Source organism: Saccopteryx bilineata, chromosome 11 (genome assembly GCF_036850765.1).
Source record: "Saccopteryx bilineata isolate mSacBil1 chromosome 11, mSacBil1_pri_phased_curated, whole genome shotgun sequence".
Classification (NCBI taxonomy): Eukaryota; Metazoa; Chordata; class Mammalia; order Chiroptera; family Emballonuridae; genus Saccopteryx; species Saccopteryx bilineata.
Genome location: NC_089500.1, coordinates 20,605,778 through 20,630,640, shown reverse-complemented (window position 1 = coordinate 20,630,640; position 24,863 = coordinate 20,605,778). Strand labels below are relative to the sequence as shown.

Sequence of the window (24,863 nt, the reverse complement as noted above, 5' to 3'; positions counted from 1 at the left end):
ATCAACGGTTCACCTTAGAGGTTACTCCACTTGGAGAGCTATTTGCAAATGCAGTTTTTCCTTTATCATCCACTCTCCCTAACTCAGGGTCTTCAAGAGCAAAGTACACACTAAGCCAACTTTAAATGGCTATTAGTTTAAGAGAAATGGGTATACTTCACTCCCAGTAAAGTAGCTATCGTAGCTATCAGCGTTGAGTGGATGTACAGAAAACTGGAACCTTCTCACTTCTAGGGGTACCGTAAATGGTAACTGCTTTAGAAAGTCTGGCAGTTACCTTATGATCCAGCAATTCCACACCTAGCATATACCAAAGAAATGAGAACATGCCCACAGAGAAACTCATATACAGGTTCATAGCAGCACTATTTGTAATAACTTAAAAAACACCCAAATGTTCAACTAAATATTGATAAATTATTTTTCAATCAATACATAGAAAAACCCTGGAACTATTAAGCTAACTCAAAGCCAGTGGCAATGAGCCACATATTGTAATTTCTTTTATGAAATGTCAGAACAGGCCTATCATATCAATAGGTAAGTGGTTCCCTAGGGCTGGATAGGAGTGATGACTAAGTCACTGCCAAGGTTTGTCTTTGAGATGATTAAAACGTTCTAAAATTGATTTTAGTGACAGATGCTTAGTATACTAAAATCCACTGCACTGTGAATAGCAGCACTGTGCTCAATCTCAGTACAGTAGGTAGGAAAGTTTCAGAATTTCCCCATGTTCTAATTCCATCTTAGGCAAAAAATAGCAAGACATTCAAAACAGCATATTTATGAACCAAAGTTATTGACAGAGGGCAAACAATATAATGTCCTACATGCTAATGAGAAGAAAACTTGTTTGATTACTTGAAATATACTTAATAATAAAGAGCCAACATTCTTCTTTTACTTTTTTTTTAATTGTTTTTTTTTAGAGGAAGGGAGAGAGACACACATTGAATCCTTTGGTTCACCTAATTACATGGATAGAACTGCAAACTTATCCCATCTAGGCCACACTGCAAGTTATCCTTGGCTTTTAGTTTTATTACTATTTATGTTAAATTTACTCCCGGGCCATAAGTTTTTGTTTCTTCAGTTTCTTCTGGGATATCTGGGGAAAGATAAATAAAAAATAAAAAGATCAGTTCGGTTTCCTAAAGAAACCCACACACTACATATTAACGGAGTAGGTCTTAGCTTAGTAAAAAAACTGGGAAACTCTGGCCGTGGCCAGTGGCACAGTGGCTAGTGTCAGCTCAGCCCAGAGTGCCAGTGTCCTATGTCCCAGTCAGGGCATGTGTGAGAAGCAATCAATAGGTCTCTCTCACTCAGAGAGACAAGAGTGATTTAAAAAAAGATTTGGGAAGTTCAACATAAAGGAAAGAGTCCTTTGACACAGAGATGCAGTATATATGAGGGGAGAGACAGGAGGAAATTAGCACTAAGCAGGGAAGGAGAGCTTAAGCTGAAGTTCACAGAAGGCAGACACAAAGTGATAAGGATTCCAGCGACAAGAAAGCTGGAGAATACAAGTTGATAAGAGTAAATTTTATAAGAGTTCTTATCATAAGGAGAGATATTACCCCCCTTCTTTATTTTTACTGTACCTATGAGGACTTACTATGGTAATCATTTCACAGTACAGTATATGTAAATCAAACCATCATGCTGTAAAGCTTAAACTTAAAGAGTGATAGGCAATTCTCAAAACAAACTGAATTGTCATTTACTGAAAACAGGCTTATTAGATTCAAAGGGCATTTTTGGACATGTTGCATTTGAAGTGGCTATGGACATCCACGTGGGACTATTAGTGGATAGCCACAGTTCTGAGACACTGAATAGTACAATGTTACTATTCACTATTAGTCAAGAAACAAATGAAACTCATGAGTCAAAATATGAGGCTGCTGGTTGCTCAGAATAGTTTCCTTTCATGGCTATTCCAAAGGTGTCCTAAGTTAGTCATCATAGCAACCACAAATCTAATACACACAAATGAAATTCATCAAAGACAAGTAATTTACCTTTTTCTTCTGTGCAACTTCCTCTTCTGGTTTAGGAACAATCTGCTCCTTTTCAGTAAGGATCATCTCAATGTGGCAGGGAGAGCTCATGTAAGGGTTAATCCGCCCATGAGCTCTGTAAGTTCTCCTTCGCATTTTGGGCGCCTTGTTCACCTGGATGTGCTCAATGACCAGAGAATCTACGTCTAACCCCTGGGAACAAGGAAGAGGAAACATAATTAGGTAACATCTTTACCTTAATACAATCACTGGGAAATTAGCGTATTTGTTCCAGCACTTGTTTTCATCTTTATTCTAAATATCCTTCCTTAAATTAAATCTAAATAACTACCAAAAATCAGTGGTAACAGCCTGTTAAAGATTAAGAGTAGTGTCAATCTCTAAACATGGATGATAACAAGATTTTGTCAGCATGGCTTAGCAGCTAAAAAGGTTACAGCCAGAGACCCAAGTTAATTTTAGTTTTGGCCTAGATATCCGACTGCACAAGGGTAATGGGTAATGTCGCAAATGGACAACCCTGTGTTTGTTCCCACATAGTTTTAGCTTAAGAATGTAGGCAACAAATCAAATTAATCACTAAGGTAATCATTCCGGTAACTCTATCTATTCCTTTGCAAGTGTTTTATTATTTGTGTAATAAACGTGGACAAAGGCAACATTACTTGAACCACCATTTCAAGTTGGATAGTATCATGATGTTAATACTTTGGGTACCTTAAGTTCAGCATTACTCTCTGCATTTTTAAGCATGTGGAGCAAAAATTCAGCACTCTTTTTAGGCCAGCGACCCTGTGTCCAGCCCCACTGTTTGGCCTAAAAGAAAAAAAACACTATTATTCATTTCCCCTGATTTAAACTAAATGTTATAAACAAGATTATTTTATTCACTTCAAGGTCGCTCAGAACACGGTTTTTTTTCATGGTTAATCCAAAGGTGTCCTAAGACTGTCATCACAGCAACCAGAAATAGCCTGTTTAAAGACCTTAGACATTTTTATCCCATCCAATCACTTTCCCTAACCGTTTGTCTTTTTAATTAACATCTATTAATTCTCACCTGGGCACACCTACCAACTCCACCATTGTAACGACGGAATGGCACACACTGCTTCTGTAAAGTGACATCCTTCAGGTATTTGGTGGCTTTTCGAATATGCATACCCTTGATGGCCTGGGCAGTTTCACGCGTGTTCTAAATATAAACTGGGGGTTAACCATGTTAAAGCATCACAATTTTTAAGTAAACATTAAACTCTCGAGTTCTAAAAATGTCAACTATCAACAACTTAAACCTTTCCATTTTCATGGAAACTGGAAAAAAATCTGTAATTAAGGGTCAGGGAGGTTTGGTTTGAACTTCAGAAAAAAATGAATCCTAAACCTCTGTATTGTTCAGTGTAATGTTTTAATTCCATCAGCTTGTAACCACAATTCTGTGTCCTATAGCTTAATCTGTACACTTGGTTCTCAAGCATTTCTCTGGCTGTTTTTACCCAATTCCACATATCCTTAATCAAAGAGGTCATTACACACTGCTGGTAATATTTAGAAGGTGGCTGCTCAGAATTGATTCATTTTCACGGTAAATCCAAAGGTGTCCTAAGAAAGACATCACTGCAGCTACCTTTTAAGAATGGTGAAAAGAAATGCTCATGGGAACACACAAAACGATTCACTTAGATTAGAGCATAGCTATGACTCACATACCTTAAAGTGAACTCGAAGGTTTGAGCCTCTTGACTTGCATGCTAAAATAGAAAGAACGTTTTGGTTAATTTTCGTTATCTTATTGTTTCTTGTATTTTCAAATCAGAAATACTAACTCTTGTTTACTTACATTTTGTGGGGTTTTCTGGGTCAAGTGAGTAGCGAACCATTTTGAGAGGTCACCTGGAAGGGAACACGGAATAATTCTGTCAGTATGTACTTACACAGTAACTCAAAAGTCTAAATCTGCATTACATGCTACCAGCAGGTGCTCAGACAGGAGTTGTTTTCACGACTGATCTAAAGGTATCCTAAGAAATGCCATCACCGCAGCCATCCTGTTCTCCACCCAGTCCTTTCTTTCCCATTGCATCTACCAGTGACGCCAGACAACAGTGCCTACACCAAACTAAGTGACACGGACTCCATCGGCCCTCCACTACTCTTTGAATGGAAACAGCCTCTTTCAATGCAACGCTGGATCCCCCGGCGTAAAGACAGGGACACTGGGGTGGCAGAACTCAGCTACAACCCTCAACAAGCTGCCTCTCCATAGAAACCCCTTTACTCACACAACGCCACAAATAATTGTCTTCCCAAGCCTTTGAGCTATCACTAACGTTAAACGGCAGCTAATTGGGAATATTCCTCCAAAAATTAGTACAGCCTCTCTACCCGACTTTATTCCCCCCTAATTTCCTGAGGCCACAAACGTGCCTCGTATGCGGCCACCACTCACGGCGCGACGCGGGAACTCCAGTGTAGGAGGCAGCACTGACCACGGGCTGCCCATACCCCCAAAACCCCCATTCCCATCCATCCCGTCTCTTTTCGGGCCGCAGACACCGCACGGCCCTGGGGCGCTAGGTCGGGCGTTCTGACACATCCCCTCGCGCAGGGAGACATAGCCTTCAGCAAGAAATCAGTAACTGAAGCAGTTCTCTTTCCAGGGTCTTCAAGACTGCTGTCCCCTAGGCAAGGATGATGGTGATGAACGGTGGATCCAAACTCGGAGACAGCAAAAACCTACTCACCTAGGCCCGTTTTCGGGAAGAGGAAGAGCGGAGGCTCCTGGGAGAATTCATGAGAACTTGATATCTCGCGAGATTTTCAGCCAAAGAAACGAGATTTAAAGGGGGAGGAGGAAAAAGGGAGTGTAAAATATGTTTCAGAAGATCTTAAAACGAATTGCTCCGTTAGGGACTGTCCCAAAATTCTCCTTTTCTTGGGTCCGGAAAAAAGTTAGGAATCTTAAACATCAATCAATTAAAAACAGGTTTGTAGTTCAGGATCACATATTATTACATATAGACAAAACGTTTATTTGTTAACATTCATTACGTTTGATTATGTGATCATGTATCACTTAAAGTGGTTTGCAAATGGACAGTTTAGAAGGGATGCATAGGAATATAATTATGGTAATCAGAAAAATTTCTGGATAGGAATACCACTCAATTACTTGACTTGAAGTGGTGAACACACAATACAACATACAAATGATGTATTATAGAATTATACACCTGAAATCTATATAATTTTATTAACCAATGTCATCCCAATAAATTAATTAAAAATAATAGAAGTATCACTCAATTGTACTGCAACGTGTGTAAAGAATATGCTAACTGAAGTGTCTTGTTCAAGGGTGGAATCTAGTTTCCCACTGCCCTTTCTTGATCTGCATCTGAAGAGGACCAATCCTTGGGCATTTTCTTCCCTTTTAGTCACTGGTAGAGTAGCTCTTAGCATTAGGTCTTCTATTTCATGACATCATCACCCTAGGCAGACTCAAACTCCAAGTGAATGGGACTCTGGACAACACTCAAGTCTAGAGACCCCACTCCTGGACTCCACTCCCCTTGCCAAATGATGTATTCCATGGTCTTTCCGCTGTAATTCCCGTCACTCATAGCTTCAACCACAGGCTGAGAAGTCCCAAATGACTATCTCCCTTCCACAGCTCTCCCGAGCTAGCCCCAGATATCAAAGAGCTGTCAGGGGTCAGGACATCTTTCATAGCAGGTTCCCAAGACAAATATTTGAAACCTAAAGAATGCTTTTAAAAGAATTCATCTCCTCCCCCAGTTTGTTCTTTTCTGTTACAAAGTTACAGCCAATGCTTTAAAAAGCTTACTAATTCCAGGCACTATTTCAGTGCTTTTGAATCAGATGCGTTTCCTTAATTAGTACTTAGGACAACTGTAGAAAGAGATTTTACTATTATTTCCATTCTATAAATGATGAAGTTGAGGCACAGAGAAATTAAGAAACTTCCTCAAAAGTCTCATAGCCCAAAAGTGATATCTGGGAGCAAAGACAAGCTACAGTGACCAAGTTTGTCATCACTAGGCAATCTTGCCTCTCTCTTGCCTTGGCCAGTGGTTTCTCTGTACTTCTAAGTCAGGGGTCAGGAACCTATGGCTAGCAAGCCAGACGTGGGTCTTTTGATGACTGCATCTGGCTCGCAGACAAATCTTTAATAAAAAAAATAATAACGTTAAAAATATAAAACACTCTCATGTATTACAATCCATTTATTTCCTACTGCTCATGTTCATGGTTGCGGGTGGCTGGAGCCAATCACAGCTGTCCTCCGGAACAACACCAAATTTTTATTGGATAATGCATAATGTACATGGGTCGTTGTATGGCTCTCATGCAATTACACTTTAAAATATGTGGCGTTCATGGCTTTCTCAGCCAAAAAGTTTCCAGACCCTTGTTCTAAGTTCTCAGACCAGAAAGCTAGAACACAATTTGTTTTTTCTTGTCTTGGCACACACAAGTACTTAAAATCTAGATTACTGCTAGAGTCTTGTCAGTGGTCTTCTGGCCTTTATTTTTCCACACTCTTTTTTTTTTTTTTTTTAATTTTTTTTTTTTTTTTTTTTTTTTTTACAGAGGCAGAGATAGACAGGGACAGACAGACAGGAACGGAGAGAGATGAGAAGCATCAATCATCAGTTTCTTGTAGTGCGCGTTGCGACTTCTTAGTTGTTCATTGATTGCTTTCTCACATGTGCCTTGACCGTGGGCCTTCAGCAGACCGAGTAACCCCCTGCTGGAGCCAGCGACCCTGGGTCCAAGCTGGTGAGCTCTTTGCTCAAGCCAGATGAGCCCGCGCTCAAGCTGGTGACCTCGGGGTCTCGAACCTGGGTCCTTCCGCATCCCAGTCCAACGCTCTATCCACTGCGCCACCACCTGGTCAGGCTATTTTTCCACACTCTTAACATACCCTCCATCATTTTGCTAAAACAGCTGCCAAAATGACCATGTCATTTTTCAGGTTCTATTTTTTTTCCCTGTGGTTCCTGTTCCAGATTCCTGGGGAGATGACTTAAGAGCCCTCTCTTATCTGGCCTGTGCCTTTCTCACCCCTTATCTTTTCTCTCTCCTTCCCCTACATACTACAACCCTATTCTCTCTGATTTTAGAGAGAGATCAAGCCTAAAGGAAAAGAAATAGACATGATACCACATTTGATTTTATATCAGCTAGCATGGGATTAGACTAGAAAGATTAAGCCCTTTAGAGATGATTTCCTTTTGAAGGGAATGATTTATCTTTTAGCGCCTCAGTGATTTTTTTCTGTAAAATTTCAAGGTTATTTAAGCTATATTTAATATAGATTTCCTTCAGTCTGTTGTTTGTAATTTTAAACTGTGAATTGTATTATATTTATTGTGTAGAAATATTTTTTAAAAGATTTTATTTTATTGATTTTAGTGGAGGAGAAAGAGAGAGAGGGAGCAAGAAGCATCCACATGTGCCTTGACCAGACAAACCCGGGGTCTCAAACCAGCAACCTCACCTTCCAGGTCGATGCCCCATCCACTGCCCCATCCACTTCACCACCACAGGTCAGGTGCAGAAATCTTATTAAAATAATGGGGAACTACATTTAGGTTGAATTTTTAACAATCAATTTATTTGTTCATCCATCCATTCAACAAATATATATTGAACATATTATATGCCTGCCAATGTGCTAGATGCTGAGCTACAACAGGTCCTAGGAAATCCCTAACCTTAAGGAACTTACAGACTTGGGGTGAGGGTAGGTAGGGATGGAAGGGTAGGGCACTAGGAGGTGAACAATCAATTAGAATACATTGTGAAACTGCTAACGTAGGGTAAGCACTGAGGAGCTTATTCATAGCACTTGAATAGATGACACCTGAGTAGATGACATGGCAGCTGCACCATGAATGACCAGAAAAGTTAGCTGGCCACAGTGATGAGAGCAGATGATGGTTGTTTCCAGTGGGAAAGTCCTGTTATGGGAATTGCAAATGTTTGGGTTACTTATGGGTGCCAGTAGGGAGAAATATGGGGGAGAGGTGAACCTTATCTTGAAGGATTGTATTTGTCTGCAAAGTTTTAAGTTTATCTTAAAGTCAATGAGGGACTTTTGAAAGCATTTAAACCCTTTGGGGATAGTTGAGGTGACTTGATCAGGTGTATTACTTTTTAAAAAAAATATCTATTGGCCTGACCTGTGGTGGCGCAGTGAATAAAGCATCGACCTAGAAATGCTGAGGTCACTGGTTTGAAACCCTAGGTTTGCCTGGTCAAGGCACATATGGGAGTTGATGCTTTCAGCTCCTCCCCCCTTCTCTCTCTCTTTTTCTCTCTCTCCCTATCTCTCTCCTCTCTAAAAATGAATAAATAAAATTAAAAAAATATCTACTGATTGATTTTTAGAGATAGAAAGAGAAAAGGAGAGAAAGAGAGAGAAGAAAATATTGTTTTGTTGTTCCACTTATTTATGCATTTATTGGTTGATCCTTGTATGTGCCCTGACTGAGGATTGAACCTGCAACCTTGGCACATCTGGTCGATGCTACCCATCCAGGGCAATCAAATCTACTTTTAAAAGGATCACTCTGCAGGGAGAGATTTTAAATGTCCCAGGGGCAAAAAAAAAAAAAGTCCCAGGGGCAAGACCAGAGGCTGCCAAAGACGGTGGTGGCCTGAACCAATCTGATTAAGTTTTCTTTTACTTTGTCAATGAGAATAGTGAGTGGTGGATGCATTGAAGAGATTTTACTAAGAGTCATGGGATTTTGTGATTGTAAGCTGTAAGAGTTGATCGCTTTGTAACCTCACCAACCCTTTTTGGATGTGTGACCAGCATCTCCTCACTGAGCTTACAATAGCACGGGGCTTCTCAGCACATAACAAAGGAAAACCAGTTTTATGGAGGACGCCCCATAGAGGCATTTTGTACTAGATTGAAAGGAGAAGCATGAATCTCTCTATAGGAAGGATTTCATTCATAAACAGTTGGGGAGGTGTTCTTGAGGAGCAATAGGGTCTGGAGTGGGGCCAAAAGGGTATCTTTCCTGCCAGCCTCAGAGGACACCAGTGTTTGGGCAAAATAAAACCATTTGAATAACAACAGGATACATTTTGCTTTGCCAAAAATGTTTTATTTCTATATTTTTAAATTTCTCACTTTTTTTTTCTTTTATGGTGTTGTGTTAGAAATGGCTTCTTCACTCTGATTATTTTTTTAAAAATTCTATTTGGGGTGATACTTTATGGTTTTTTATTTTTTATGTTTAAATATGCTACCCATTTATTGATTGTAAAGCCTGAGCTATGGATCCAACTTTATGTTTTTCTCATAGCTACCCAAATGCTCAATAATCTTTGTTTTCCCTATAGATTTAAAATACCATCTTTTTTTTTTTTTTTTTTTTTACAGAGGCAGAGATAGACAGGGACAGACAGTCAGGAACAGAGAGAGATGAGAAGCATCAATCATTAGTTTTTCGTTGTGTGTTGCGACTTCTTAGTTGTTCATTGATTGCTTTCTCATATGTGTCTTGACCGCGGGCCTTCAGCAGACCGAGCAACCCCTTGCTGGAGCCAGCGACCTTGGGTCCAAGCTGGTGGGCTTTTTGCTCAAACCAGATGAGCCCGCGCTCAAGCTGGCGACCCCGGGGTCTCGAACCTGGGTCCTTCCGCATCCCAGTCCGACGCTCTATCCACTGCGCCACCACCTGGTCAGGCTAAAATACCATCTTTATCACATGTGAATAAGGGATAATTTTAAAAGACTGGACGTACTGGAGAACATTTGCACAGCTGGGGGAGTCCTCCAGTTGAGAAAGAAATTGATTCTGCAAGAAAGAAGGTATACTGTAAGAGCTGAGTCCTTGAAAAGAAGGGAAGAGATGGATCCAGGGCATAAGTGGGGGGGGGGGGTGTCCTTAGAACAAGGCTGGAACACATTGTCCATGATAACAGGAGAGGACCGGAGCCTGGAGTGGGAGTGCCTAGCTTGGTGGATATGGTGATAAGAAGGTAATGGGAAGAAACATGCTTGATGTTTTAAGCATTTCAAATGGGTTTTTCCATTGAGAAAACCGAGGATTTTCTTCAAGACCTAGTGAAGGAGGTGCCCCTTACAGCTCTCATTCTCTTAAACCAGAAGAAGGCTTTGGATATAGGCTGTTAAATGAGTACCTCATGTACCCCACTTCTGTGGGTACCCTATTTATGACATAGGTTCCAGGGTTGAACTAGGGACTGGAGAGCAATAAACTCAGGAGAGGGACATGGCACTGACAGTGACAATGGAAGTGAGTAGAGCCTCTGGGAAGAGAATCTGACAATATAAGGAAGCAAAATTTTTTGCAACAGGTAAATTGCTGAAGGCATTGCCTAATGCGAGACTAGTTTCCCATAGCAACAAACATAAAGAGGAAACATATTCCCAATACACCTAAATATGCAACCATTATAACATTCCATTTATTTTTAAAGTATTATCTCTAACACTTCATAGCACAGTGCTTAAGAGCACGGACACTGGAGCCAGACTTCCTGACTTCAAATCCTATTTCCTCTCTCCTTTTCTTTTTCTTTATTATGGATTAATTTTTTTATTGAGCCATTCTTTTTATTTTATTTTATTTTTTATTGTTTTACAGGGACAGAGAGAGAGTCAGAGAGAGGGATAGACAGGGACGGAGAGAGATGAGAAGCATCAATCATCAGTTTTTTGTTGCGAGACCTTAGTTGTTCATTGATTGCTTTTTCATATGTGCCTTCACCGTGGGGCTACAGCAGACCGAGTAACCCCTTGCTCAAGTCAGAGACCTTGGGTTCAAGCTGGTGAGCTTTTGCTCAAACCAGATGAGCCCGCGCTCAAGATGGCAACCTCGCGGTCTTGAACCTGGGTCCTCTGCATCCCAGTCCGACGCTCTATCTACTGCGCCACCGCCTGGTCAGGCTATTATGGATTGATTTTTAGAAAGACAGAGAAAGGGAGAGAAAGAGAAAGTAGCATTCATTTGTTGTCCTACTTAGTTGTGCATTCACTGGTTGCTTCCCATATGTGTTCAGATCTGGGATCAAACCTGCAACCTTGGTATTTCAGGACAGATGACCCTCTAACTGGCTGAACTAACCCATCACTTATTTATGCATTCATTGGTTGTTTCTTGTATGGCCTTGACTGGAAATCAAACCTCTGATCTTGGCATTTTGGGATGATGCTCTAACCAACTGATCTGTTAGTTGATGCTATACATCTCTTAGGAAAAGGTATGTCTGCCTGGCTTTCCCATCAGTTGGCCAATATGGATTAATCTGATCATCTTCTCCAAAAGAACTGTCTTTGGGGATTTTAAGGTGAATGAATATTCAATGTTCTGTCTTTTATTTTATTTATTTTTATTTATTATTATTTATTTATTTATTTATATTTTTTTCTGAAGTTGGAAACGGGGAGGCAGTCAGACAGACTCCCACATGCACCCGACCAGGATCCACCTGGCATGCCCACCAGGGGGCAATGCTCTGTCCATCTGGGGCGTTGCTCTGTTGCATCCAGAGCCATTCTAGCGCCTGAGGCAGAAGCCACAGAGCCATCCTCAGCGCCCAGGCAAACCTTGCTCCAATGGAGCCTCGGCTGTGGGAGGGGAAGAGAGGGGGAGGGTTGGAGAAGCAGATGGGCACTTCTCCTGTGTGCCCTGGCAGGGAATCAAACCCAGGACTCCTGCACGCCAGGCCGATGCTCTACCAGCCAGGGCCAATGTTCTGTCTTTTAACATTACCACCCATTCCCCAGCCCCTTCCTATCATAGCCTCCAGGAGTGTCAGGGGAGGAGAGTCATAGTCCCCTGACAGATTGACTGGGCTCTCCACAGTCTGAGCTTCCCACACAGTGCTGTTTGAGCTTCCTTTAGAAATTGGCCTCTTTGCAGGTTCGATTCCTGGCCAGGGCACACAGGAGAAGCGCCCATTTGCTTCTCCACCCCTCCGCCGCGCCTTCCTCTCTGTCTCTCTCTTCCCCTCCCGCAGCCAAGGCTCCATTGGAGCAAAGATGGCCCAGGCGCTGGGGATGGCTCTGTGGCCTCTGCCTCAGGCGCTAGAGAGGCTCTGGTCGCAACATGGCGACGCCCAGGATGGGCAGAGCATCGCCCCCTGGTGGGCAGAGCGTCGCCCCTGGTGGGCATGCCGGGTGGATCCCGGTCGGGCGCATGCGGGAGTCTGTCTGACTATCTCTCCCTGTTTCCAGCTTAAGAAAAATGGAAAAAAAAAAAAAAAGAAATTGGCCTCTTTGCCAGGAAAGGAGAATTCTTCTCACTTCAGTAAGGGAAATGTCATCCCTTCCTTGGGGTTGGAGCCCTTCGCTTTGCCTCTCAGAACAGTGTGCTGCCATGCTCTCCTCCTTGCTGCCTGGTCTGCACCTCCCAGAGCTAGCACTGGACTGGAGGGAATCACACAGAGGGACATTTCGTTTTACTGAGCTTTGCTCCTTTATTTGTAAAAGGAAGATAACAATATCACTGTACCAGGTTGCTGGAAAAGTTACAAGAAGAAGTTAAAAGACATAGTAAATAGCACAAATAGATGCTCAGTAAATATTGGCTCATGCTTCCTTTCTCCCTCCTTCTCCTTAGAATTTATTTATGGACACCACCTAATCTGATTCTTTTCCAAAAGCAGAGATTTCCTCTATGATGTCCTCCAGATCCATTCTCTGGCATCTGTATCCTGCTCTGTGCCCATGGGGCTGGGCCTACTGACCACCACCCAGGCCTTCCAGCTGGTGACTTCTGTTTAGATGCAGCCAACAGTGAGCATGCACAGGAATTGGGAGGTCATGGGGAGAACTTGGGCTATTCCTTCCCAGCTCCCTTGCTGCCTTTGCACCAGGCCCTGGAGTCACTGCACCTGTCCAAGACCACAGCCCCTGCCAGAGTGCCCCTTTTCCCAAGCTCAGAGCTGTCTAGGGCTGTCTAGGCTCCATTACAGTATCAGCTTGCCCGTCAGTCCTGGGCATGGAAATGTCATTGTTGCTGGTCTCTGGGTGCCTCCAATTCCTTTAAGGGATTCAAAAGATTCAAAGAAATCCTTTAAAGCCTCTTCCGGTGAACTCTCTGAATGAAATTGTTTCTTGCTGGCATCCAAACAGAAGGTTATCTACCCTGTATTTGAATACTTCCAAGGACCAGAGCTCAATATTTTATTCACCTTTTTCAGCCCTAAATTTCAAGTTATGATGGACTTGAAAATGGAACTAATATTTAGGGTGTATCTATTATTGTATGTGGATTGCTATGTACACTTCATCTCACTTACTTCCCACAAAGACTTTGTAAGAGAGATTGTACTATCTATGTTTTATAGGGGATGGACTTAAGACTCAGGGGAGTTGGGTGACTTGCCCTGGATTCCACTTACAGCTAATAGGCAGCATAGGACGCATTGAGTTAGGTCAACCCAACTCCAGTGTTTGCTGTCTTTCCATTACAGCTGCCTGTCACGGAGAAAAGCTCCAGAGAGGATAAACCGGAAACATTGGGAAATTTGCCTTGGATTTCACAATTTTGCCAAGGGAACCCTAAAATTATTCCCGTATCTGAAGGATACGTTCCTGTTGTTCCCCTCGAGTACACCACCGGCCACTAGATGGCACCAGTTTAACGTTCACTATCGTTGTGGGAAAAGGGCGCATGCAGCAAGTTCTGTTTACCTTGGCATGCAAATATGACTTTGAGCTAATGAACTACATATTTCCTCCAAACTGGGCTGAGTTTTAAGCCTTACAAAGATGAGATTGTGAATGGGCAGACTGTGGGGTTGGGGGAATGGCGTGGTGTGGGAGGAGGGGGGAGGGGAGAGGGAGGGGAGGAGAAAGGAGACAGAGGATGAAGCTCTGCCCAGGGAAACATAGGAGTGCAGTGGGGAAATAGTACTCAACCAATAATACCGAACCAAGTGAAACTCTCATTCAAAGACCCTGAGGGCATTAGAGCTTGTCTGATGAAGTTGACAAGAAAAAAGTTCTGAGATGTTCTAAATGATGTAAATCCATAAACCAAGCTCCAGCTAACAGGTTTACTCAACAGATTGAACTAACCACCTGTACCTCTCCAGTAAAAGCTACTCGTCAAGAAAAAAATGTTTTAATCCTTGTCAGTGGTTAACTACTAATTCTCTTTCTCTCTCACCCTCTGTTTGCCCCTACTTGGCCTAAAACAGACATCTCATCGCCTGACATAATCCTTGGATTTTTCTCCTCCATTGGACATGACCTCCTAAGAATAAGCCTTCCTAGCAACGTGGGACAATACCCTGAATATAAAAGGACCATCTGAGCATAATTAAAATCATATAGACATTCATCCGCGATGCTTTGTTTGAAAGATCCGGATGAAAAGGGGGAAAGGAAAAGAAAAAATCCTGAGATGTCTTAAGTTAAAATCATAGTGACAGGAAACAGAGACAAAATATCTTGTGAATCACTGTAGACCAGCTCTGACAAAAGACAGCTCACCTTTCCGTATAACTGCCGCAATTGAGGATTAATTTACAGGTGGCCATTTCCGTGATTATCCAAAAGAGAGAGTAGCCAGGTGCTGCAGAACCCCGGGAGCCCCGCTTGTTACTTACACAGGAGCTTTCTGGACTCTGCTGCAGCTGTGTTGTGCCTGTCCTAAACGAGCCTGCCTCTTCCATTCCCTTTATCAATAGCTAACATTAATCCTTTCACAATGGCTTACATCTCTCCCCTCTGTGATGTATAAAAATACTTGCAAGACTCTTGGACGTTAGGCATGGTGTCTTTACTATGTAGCCATGCTGTTTACTGGTGGCTTAAACTCCATAACCCAAGACTATTCTTCTTTTAGGCTACCTATATAGCCTAATAAACCCTTTCTTATAAAAAGACTCTCAGCTGAGGAAATTAATTTTTTGTTTGTTTGTTTAACAAGGCCTCTGAGCCAAACCCTCCCATTATGCAGATGAAGATACAGTCTTCGGTTACTTTTCTGTGCAAGTGAGCCCCGACATACCCAGTTGCTTTAATGAAAAATGTTAGCCTAACCCTGGCTGGTTGGCTCAGTGGTAGAGCGCTGGCCCGGCATGTGGATGTCCCAAGGTTCGATTCCTGGTCAGGGCAAACAGGAGAAGCACTCATCTGTTTCTTCACCCCTCCACCTCTTGCTTCTCTCTCTCTCTCTCTCTTTCTCTGTCTTCCCCTCCTGCAGCCATGGCTCAGTTGGAGCGAGTTGGTCCCAGGCACAGAGGATGGCTCCATGGCCTCTGTCTCAGGCGTTAAAGAAAGGGGTCCGGTTGCAATGGACAAGGGCCCCAGATGGGCAGAGCCTCACCCCCTAGTGGGCTTGCCAGGTGGATCCCAGTCCCTGCACATGTGGGAGTCTGTCTCTGCCTCCTCTTCTCTAAAAAAAAAAATTATATATATATATATATATATATATATATATATATATATATATATATGTTAACCTAACATTTCTTTCTTTGTGGCCTTCCCAGTCACTGAGGCCTTTTGTAAGGCAGTTAAGGGTAAAACTTGTGCTGTCCTCTTTGTTTCTGAGGAGACTTCTTTTCTTTTTGCCCCAGTGAAGTTCTCTAGACAAATTTTTCATATTCTTTTTCTTCTTTAAGTGTTTCATCTAAACTTAAAAACAGATGGTTCAAAATCAAAACAATATAAAATGGCATCCAATAAAAAATCTTGTTCCTGTTCCTTTCCTCATCTGTCCATCCTCCGCACCCCTTAACCCACAGTTAACCATCGTAATTATTACTTTCTGAGTATCTTTCCTCATCAAATATAGTCAAGTGTAAATATGAGAAGGCTTATTTGTTTCTTTGGGGGAGAGGATTCCCTATTATTGTTCCCTAGCTGCTAAATGACCTTTTATTTCCTCTTACCCTCAAGGTGATTTCTATAGTGGCCACATTTTTTTTGGAGTGAAAAACTGAGACAAAACATCTAAGTATCAGGGAAGTGAGCTGAGAGGGTGCTCCTGTCCTGGAAGGTGTGGAAGCCATAGTCACTGTAGCTTGTCCAGAGCTCTGTCTGTCCTCAAGTCTCCAGGCCCTCTCTCACTCCTGGAGGAAGACATTGCCTCCTTCACAAGCCCTCCAAGAGACCCTGTAGCTGGCCTCCTCACTTTAGAGCTTCTCAGTTTCCCCCACCCCTCCCAGAGCTGGCTTCTCCACTGGGCTCCCACTCTTAGGATCTAGAAGGGCTCCCTCTCTGCCTAAGACACTCTCCACTCCTCTTTCTGTTCCCTCAACCACTTTTTACTGTCCCTTTCATCCTCTTTTTTTTTTTTTTGCCATCAGACTTCTCCAAGGACTGTTACTGAGATTTCCTCACCACTTAATTCAGTTCACTAACATTTAATTAACATCTTCAATGTGTGAGTAATGTTCTAGATGAGGAACATTCAAAGATAACAAAGATATGGTCTCTGCCTCTCAGGCTCTTCAGCTCAGACCTAATTAAGTGAAACTCACTGGGATGCATGCAGTAATACAAGCATGGTCTAAGGGGCTATGGTCCAACTGGGAGGCTGTGTTAGTTACAGGTGTGGTCTAACCAGGCTTAGCATAGAGGAGGAGTCTTTATTTCTGGATACGAGGATGACAGTCACCCCTTACTGAGCCTCCCGGCTTATGGAACTTGGCATATTACCATCCTGATGCTGCTTCTCCAAACAGGGCCACTGGGCTAAGTTGCTTCCCCTTTCTTTAGTCCTCTGCCTTCTGCCACCTGTTCAGGTGCCATTCTTCTCGGAAGCCTTCCAACACAGGGCCTTTCCCAGCTCTAACCTCTCAGGTGCTGCGCCATGCTCCAGACCACCTCCACTCATCAAAAACAAACCTTCCCTCAGAGCCTGTGTTTGCTTCCCAGGGTGGCAGCTTGCTCATATGAAGAAAGTACATTTTCCTGAGGGGCCCTTACCATTTATTTTTAGCTATATTTTAATAGAGGTCTGGAAAGGCAATGTTTTAACACGGGAATTTTCTTTCTTATTTTTTTTTAAAGTTATTGATTTTAGAGAGAAAGGAAGGGGGAGACAAAGAAATATTGATATGTTGTTCTACTTATTTACATATTCATTGGTTGATTCTTGTATGTGCCCTGACTGGGGATTGAACCTGCAGCCTTGGCTTATCAGAATGATGCTCTAACCATCTAAGCTACCTGGCCAAGGGCACCAAAGGGATTTTCAACTGGTACACTGCAAGAATTTTTAAAACATGCAATACCTGACTATTTAGTCAGGGGCACCGACCTCTTTTCCCTTAGATTGTCAAATATAAAAAAAATGACAACAGCCAACACAACAATAGTTGTCTGGTATGAATGAATCAAAATCATACCTATTTTTTTCTCAATGGGCAAAAATTATATATATTTTTTTATGCCACAGAATTTTAGTAATTAGTTTATGTATGCTGTGAGATGAAAGGTTTAAAATTGCTGCTTTAACGCAAAGAATTCAAAGTCACAAATATATTTTGAAGATTAGTAATAAACTAGAAAAGCTCTGAGGAGAGATGGCCAGCAGATGGAAGTGTTGGTGCTGGTGAAATGTCACAGGAGGAGCAGTAAAGTGAAAAGTGCTGAGTAATAATTGTCACCACCAACTTAGTAGTTTAAAACAACAAATGTGTATTATCTTTCAGTTTCTGTGTGTCGGGAGTCCAGGCAAGGTTGAATTCTCTGCAAAATTGCCATCCAGGGCTGGGTTCCCATCTGAAGGCTCGAGTGGGAAAGGGTCTGCTTCCAACACATGGTTGCTAGCAAGATTCAAGTCTTTGCCAGCTGCCAGACTGAGTCTCAGTTTCTCACTGGCTGTAAGCCACAGGCCATCATCAGTCCCAAGATAGTTGTTGGCCAGAGGCTGCCGCCAGTCTCTTTCCATATGGGCTTCATCAACATCAAAACCAGCAAGGACAGCCTCTGCTAGCAAGACTAAAGTCAGGCTCTAATGTAACATAATCATGAAAGTTGTATCCTGTTACCTTTGCTAGTATTCTCTAGGTTGGAAGCACATCATAGGTCCTGCTCATACGCGACAGGAGAAGTTTACACAAGGGCATGAGACCAGGGATGAATGTCACAGGGGCCATCTTAGAATCTGTCAGCCCCAGCATCTCTGAAATAGACATTTCTGTTTTCATTATATAAATGAAGGAACGAAAGATGAGCATACTGAGTAACTCACTTAAGGACACTTAGGTAGAAAGGGGTTGAGAAGGGGTTCCAAACATGGCTTACCGAAGTTGAAGCTCATAGCTATTTTGTTACACTAAGGTAAACTGGGGGAGTTTGGCCTGGATCAGAGAAAATGCAGAGGCGGGACTACTATTGACAGTCTTCTGAACCTTGGGTGATCACAAGCATGAGGGTGCAGACAGAACAAAAATCAATGTTGGAAACTATCATGATTAGATTTAGCCCCAAATAAAGGACTTCTAGTATTTACAGTGACCTGAGTAGAATAAGCTAACAGCTGCCTGAAGTGGCCAGTTGCCTTTATTACCTGGGTTCAACCGGCATCCATGGCAGGATGGACCCTGTCCAGGAAACCGGAGGGGCTTCCACCAGTAGATGGGGATCTGCTGGGTGGGATTTAAGAACACAGAAGTAAAGAGTTTCTATCTCCTAGAGGTTATTAACTGTGGTCATTGCAGAAACCAGCTTTGAACCTCACCCTGTTTGTGAATCTATCCAGGTCTGAAGGCCTCCGGCAGAGGCCCCAGAATGTTCCCCCTTTTCTCCACTGACAGTCTGCTGAGGAGTGAAGGTCAAGATGAGGGCAGCAGTTATTCCCACATGGAGTGCCTTCTGAGGCCTTCAAAGAAACTTTTCTTAGAGTTTCATTATCCCAACTATGCAGATAACGAGATTGACCAACCAGGGAAGAGAAAGTGGAGATCACTCTCCACTGTCTCTTGGCAGGTCACACTCAATTCTTTCTTGCTCACATCAGTTGATGTTGCAACAGCTTCCAATTACTGGCAGCAGGGAAATAAGGTGAGTCTGGAGAGGGAAATGGAGTCAGTGGAATTTTTTTTTTAAGATGGTGAAAGTGTATTATGTTTGCCTGCTGATGGACTAGGGAGGGAGACATTCTGGAGTGATGTCTATATGTGAGAGGGGATGGAATCTGGTACGTATATGTGTGTGGGTGGTACTTGGAAGCACAGATGGTTCATCCTTCATAACTGGAAGGGAGACTGAAGACTTGGGTACAGATGCAAGTAGGTGGGTGGATACGACAGTAAGGGCTTGTGGATGTTCTTCTGACTGCTTTTATATTTTCCCAGTAAAATAGAAGTCAGGTCATTAGCTGAGAGTGAGGATGAAGGGATGTTGGAAGTCTGAGGGGAGAGAAGAAGATTTAAGAGAGTAGGAGTAGAGGACTAAATAGTCTGGGAAATTTAGTTGATTGCAAGATGGAATTAAAAGACCACTTTAGGTTGCTGGTCATTAATTTAATTTAGCAAGCTTGTGTTGTGTGTGTGTGTGTGTGTCTTTCATCTATGATCTGCTATGTAGGTGTAGTTACAGAAATAGGTGAAAGTTAGATTTAAACAAGGGTTTGGTAGTTTAGGGAATTTACTTAGTGAACCATATACACATGGCACTTTGGGGGTCTGTGTGGATAGAATAGTTGGTCACTGTCAATCTTTTCTTATGGTTATTAGTCTATTTAGATATTCTGGGGTCATTCTTTGTAACATATTTGGCTACAAAATGGACCTTCTACAATCAGGTTTAAAGGTCATTTTCTCTCCCCAATGACTGAGCTTTGGAAATGCCCAGAGTATTTAAAAATGGACTTAATTTGGCAATCTAGACCTCCAGTCTGTCATTTGAAACATTTTAAATGCTTCTCAGTGTGGCAATAAGCTCCTTTGCTTCACCCTTTCTTTTCTCTGTTCCTTTGTGTGGACATGATGGGCGAGAGAAAGGGCCCCAGCAGGCCCAACTGCCTGGTTTGCTCAGCTGTGTCCAGCCTCACAATGCTGGCCGCCCTCCCATTGTCCTCTCCCTGGGTGGTGCTGCTCTCCAGGCTTGCTCGAAATCCTGAAGTTCTAGGCTGATCTTACAGTACTCACTTAGCTTTGGTGTATAGGACTAGTTGGAGAAGACTGTTAACATAGTGAATTAAAATGACATTTCAGCGAGCCATTCTGGGGTGTTTTTTTGAGTGTGTGAGTGGGACTCGACAGCCTTCCACTGGGTCTCAGCTGTGGGTCGATGGGTAACCATGCACTATCTCTTCCAAATGAAGTGTGCCTGGCATGGCTGGTCTCTCCAGTAAATTCCTTTTGACTATTCCAATCCCTGATTAAACCCACTATTTCCCCTGCTTTGTGCCTGTACATATGCAGGAGAAAAAAATACAACCATGCCTAAACTGCATGTATGAATTTGCATGAAAATCTCTTTATTAAGGAGAATTATTCAGCTTTTTAAAAGATCTCTTTTAAGTGGAAGAATTCAAAGAACTGGAGTTTCTGGTTTGCAGAGAAGGGAAACATAAGCAACAACAACAACAAAAAAGCCAAACAAACCTACCTGTACCTTCAGCATATGGGAGAGCTGAGGTCACACTGCAAATGGAGATTTAAACTGAGGCTCAATGAACTTCTTAGTTATAGCCCCTAATCCAGTGCTTCCCACACTGTGTTCCTGAAGATTCTAATTCTTTACTCAGCCCTTTGTGGGGCAAGGGTTCTGCTGTCAAATCAATTTAGTAAAAGCTGAATACTTTATACTATTCTTGGAGACTCACGACACACTTTATTGTTATATTCCAGGCTCTCTGCCAGGTTCTGGGAGAATAATGAACAAAAAGAAGCCCAATTGCTGTTTTCCTGGGACTTACACTCTGATGGAGATAAACATTAATCAAATCAATAATCTCTAGTCTGACCAAGCGGTGGTGCAGTGGATAGAGCATTGAACTAGGACACAGAAGACCCAGGTTCAAAACCCCAAGGTTGCCAGCTTGAGCACGGGCTCATCTGGTTTGAGCAAAAGCTCACCAGCTTGAACCCAAGGTTGCTGGCTTGAGCAAGGGGTCACTCAGTCTGCTGTAGCCCCCTGGTCAAGTCACATATGAGAAAGCAATCAATGAACAACTAAGGAGCCGCAACGAAGAATTGATGCTTCTCATTTCTCTCTTCCTGTCTGTCTGTCCCTATCTGTTTCTCTGTCTCTCTCTCTGTCAAAAAAATCAATAATATTTAATTATAAACAAATAATGTCTAATTACAGACCCAGGTAAATTCTATAAAAGAAAGGAATATGTTTATAGGTGTGTACAAAGAAGGGGTTCTATGGAAAGTAACCTCACAGAGTTATCTGGTCAGAAATTCCGAACTGGCCAGGCCATGGTGGACAGTCATATTCCAGGCATATAACTTCTTTAGTCAAAGGTTTATCTTTGCTGTAAGCAGCCCTGTCCATTGAGTCTGTGCATCTAGGTTAACACACCCTCAAAATGCTCCCTTCCAGAACCCGTCTTCTAAAATGTGACCACCCTCAAGAGAACACATAATCTTAACTAGTCTGTAATTCAATCCCCACTTAGCTTTCTCTCACCTCCCTGTAATCTTCCTTACCTTCTCTCCTTAATCTCAAATATACAAAAGAAACTGCAAAGTGTTATTCTCAGGAGCACTTAAAATCTTGCTCCACAGCATATGTTGTCCTCAAATAAACTCTTATAAAAATTATCTACAGGTTGGGTGTTTTTTTGTTTTTGTTTTGAGAGAGAGAAGAAGGGAGAGAGATGAGAAGCATCAACTTGTAGTTACATCACTTTAGCTATTTAGACTGGGTTGGAAGGGGAGGAGGTCCAGCCAAGCCAGTGACCCTTGCTCAAGACAGCAACCTTTGGGCTCAAGTTAGCAGCCATGGGATCATACCAATGATCCCACACTCAAGCCAGTGATCCCACACTCAAGCTGGTGAACCTGTGCTCAGGCCAGTTGGGATTTTGAAATTGTGACTTCAACATCCTAGGAGGTTGATGCTCTAACCACCACACTATCACCAGCCAGGCAGGTTTGGGTGTTTCTTATGTTGACATTATAAACCTAGGTAGGGGTCAGGGAAAGTTTGCCTGAAGATGGGACATACCAGATATCTGAAGTTGGATAAGAGTTAGTCTTAATTAGGTCAAAGGCCAAATCTTGATGCTTTAGTATGTTCAATAGAAATACAATATGAGCCATATATGTAATTAAAATTTCTCTAGCAATCACATTATAAAAAGTAAAATGAGAAAGATGAAATTAATTTAGGATTATATTTTACTTAATTCTCAGTACATCCAAAATATTGTCATTTCAACATTTATTCAAAATAAAAATTATGAATGCAGTATTTTATATATATATTTTTATTCTAAGTCTTTGCACTCTGGTGTCTTATACACTCAGAGTGCGTCTCAATTCAGACTAACCACATTTCAAATGCTTTTTAAAAAAAAAATTTATTATTTTTATTTTTTATTTTATTTTATTTATTCATTTTTAGAGAGGAGAGAGACAGAGGACAGAGAGAGAGAAGGGGGGAGGAGCTGGAAGCATCAACTCCCATATGTACCTTGACCAGGCAAGCCCAGGGTTTCGAACCGGCGACCTCAGCATTTCCAGGTCGATGCTTTATCCACTGCACCACCACAGGTCAGGCCACATTTCAAATGCTTGATAGCCAAAGCTAGCTTGTGGGGACTGCATTAGACAGCATAGCTAGAGGAGCTGAAGATAAGACCGGTGCAGCAGGAAGCCAGAGAGAGAAGGGCAGGTAATGCAAGATATGGTAGTTCTACCCACCTAGGGGTGCTCAGCCCAGTTGTTTTTAACCTTAGTGGTTGATTAATTAGCATCTGGTGATTAAATAATCTTCTTAGTTGTAAGTAATACAGTCTCTGGCTCGTTTATGCAGAAGAAGAACTCATTAAAATGATAATGGGTAGCAACCACAATCTCTTCAGGGCAGAAAAACCAGGCTTGGCAGATACACTCAGGCAGACTGATCTGGTAGTGACCCCAGTGCTGCTGCAGAGAGTCCAACCTGGCTGCCCCTGAGCTGCCCCTTTGGCAAAGTGGAGTGCTTCCAGTCTCACTAGCTTTCGGTTCAGAGTTTGGTTGGTTGAGTTTAAATGGGGAATTCTAGCTGCAAGGGAGGCTGGAAAGGTGTGTGTTTGCTTTTCAGTCTCTGTAGTGGAAACTGGGCCTCTCTCACAAGAAGGGGATTCATTGCACTAGCATGAGATGGGATCTTCAGACGCTGGGCAGCCAGAGTGAATGACCAGTGTCCTTTGCTAGAATAGCCTGAATCCCTGGAAAAAAAAAATATATATATATATATAAGATCTTATATATAAAATATATATATAAGATTTTATCTCTTGGTTTTACAGGGACAGGGGGAGCGGGAAGTATCAACTCATAGTTGCTTCAATTTAGTTGTTCATTGGTTGCTTATCATATGTGCCTTGACTGGGCAAGCCCAGGATTTTGAACTGGTGAGCCCAGCTTTCCAGGTCAATGAGCTATCCACTGTGCCACCACCGGCCAGGCAATCCCTGAAATTTTGAGTGTGACATAAACAGAAGTTTCTGCAGGACCTTCCTCTATACAACAGTCTTCCCAGACCTCCTTGTGGTTCTTCTGGAAAGTATGATGCAAAACAAGCAGTTGCTGTTATACTTGACTCGAATGCTGCGATTGTAATTTCATTATGTCCTTTGAAAGTTCTCACATGATATTTTAATACAGAGACACAGGAGGGCACTCTAACCAACCATCAATAAAACTTAAATGGTTTCATAACCTTGGCAGTTAAGATGTTGATTTTTTATTTTGTTAATCTGTATCATCCGCCCCCCCGCCCCAGCAAGATAATCAGCTTTTTAGAGGAATACATAACTCCTCTAGGGGATCTCACTAACCTGTGACAAAGGCTCCCAACACACACTCATTGTTCAGATAAGGTTCAAGGGACTATACTACGACTTTGAGCAATTCAGAACTGAGAAGGAAGTTTTTGACTCAGATTACCCACTGCCTCAGCTACTGATGAGATGGAGACATTGTACCTAAGGTCTCATGTTTAGAGGTCAACTGGCCATTTAAAATCTAGAGCAGAGGAGAGAGACCTGGTTGTCAAGAATTCCTTCAAACGTGTCCCCACAACTCTGTTTTCCCGTCTGCAAAATGTAGATAATGCCTGACTTACATCGGTATAGTTTGCCAGCTGGGGAGAGCGGAGGGTGACGGAAGCAACATATCTGAGCGATGACATTTACCATCCCATAAAGTGCATTGAGTTTTATACTAAAATAAATAAATAAATAAATAAATAAATAAATAAATAAATAAATAAATAAATAAAAAGAAAGAAAGCCCGACTGTCTCTTGTTAATGAATTATAGCACATGGAAGGGACAAAGCGTACTCCGCTGGCGACTGGAGTAACAAGAGTAATGAGGTTATAGGTTGGAGCAGAACTTGCTCCTCTGGACTGGTTCCCCATACAGCTCTTCCAAGCTGGGGCCCCAACACCCGGAAGAAGGGGAGAGGGGTTGCTAGGGTGGGTTTCCTCCCTTGGCTGGAGTCGGACCGGTTCCCCGCGACTGCAGGGTTACTCGCCGTGCGGTTACGCGTGCAGTCTTGCAGAGTGAGCGCGGGCTCCGCAGAAACGCATGGAACGGCTGTGCACGCTCTGCCGCGGAGCTTTCTACGTCTCGCACAGACTCGGCGTCCCCAAGGGCTGTTGAGACGCTCCAGTTTTCCCTGCCGTCTCTCTTCCAG

General features: G+C 42.5%; 1 protein-coding gene and 4 non-coding genes across 5 annotated transcripts; all 5 read right to left on the bottom strand.

Annotated features, from left to right (window-relative positions):
* Window positions 1–892: 892 nt before the first annotated feature.
* On the bottom strand, window positions 893–4,808 carry RPL17 (ribosomal protein L17). The gene is made up of 7 exons (XM_066247237.1): window positions 4,769–4,808; window positions 3,865–3,917; window positions 3,735–3,775; window positions 3,085–3,219; window positions 2,742–2,840; window positions 2,025–2,216; window positions 893–1,108 (listed from the first exon to the last, which is right to left on the bottom strand). Exons 2-7 carry the CDS (start codon window positions 3,902–3,904, stop codon window positions 1,061–1,063), a joined length of 555 nt encoding a protein of 184 aa, XP_066103334.1. The 5' UTR covers window positions 3,905–3,917; window positions 4,769–4,808; the 3' UTR covers window positions 893–1,060.
* Window positions 1,911–1,974, bottom strand: LOC136315813 (small nucleolar RNA SNORD58). The gene has a single exon (XR_010727593.1). It is a non-coding gene; the product is annotated as a small nucleolar RNA SNORD58 (small nucleolar RNA).
* On the bottom strand, window positions 2,922–2,987 carry LOC136315812 (small nucleolar RNA SNORD58). The gene has a single exon (XR_010727592.1). It is a non-coding gene; the product is annotated as a small nucleolar RNA SNORD58 (small nucleolar RNA).
* LOC136315811 (small nucleolar RNA SNORD58) lies at window positions 3,583–3,647 on the bottom strand. The gene has a single exon (XR_010727591.1). It is a non-coding gene; the product is annotated as a small nucleolar RNA SNORD58 (small nucleolar RNA).
* Window positions 4,002–4,067, bottom strand: LOC136315814 (small nucleolar RNA SNORD58). The gene has a single exon (XR_010727594.1). It is a non-coding gene; the product is annotated as a small nucleolar RNA SNORD58 (small nucleolar RNA).
* Window positions 4,809–24,863: the final 20,055 nt, after the last annotated feature.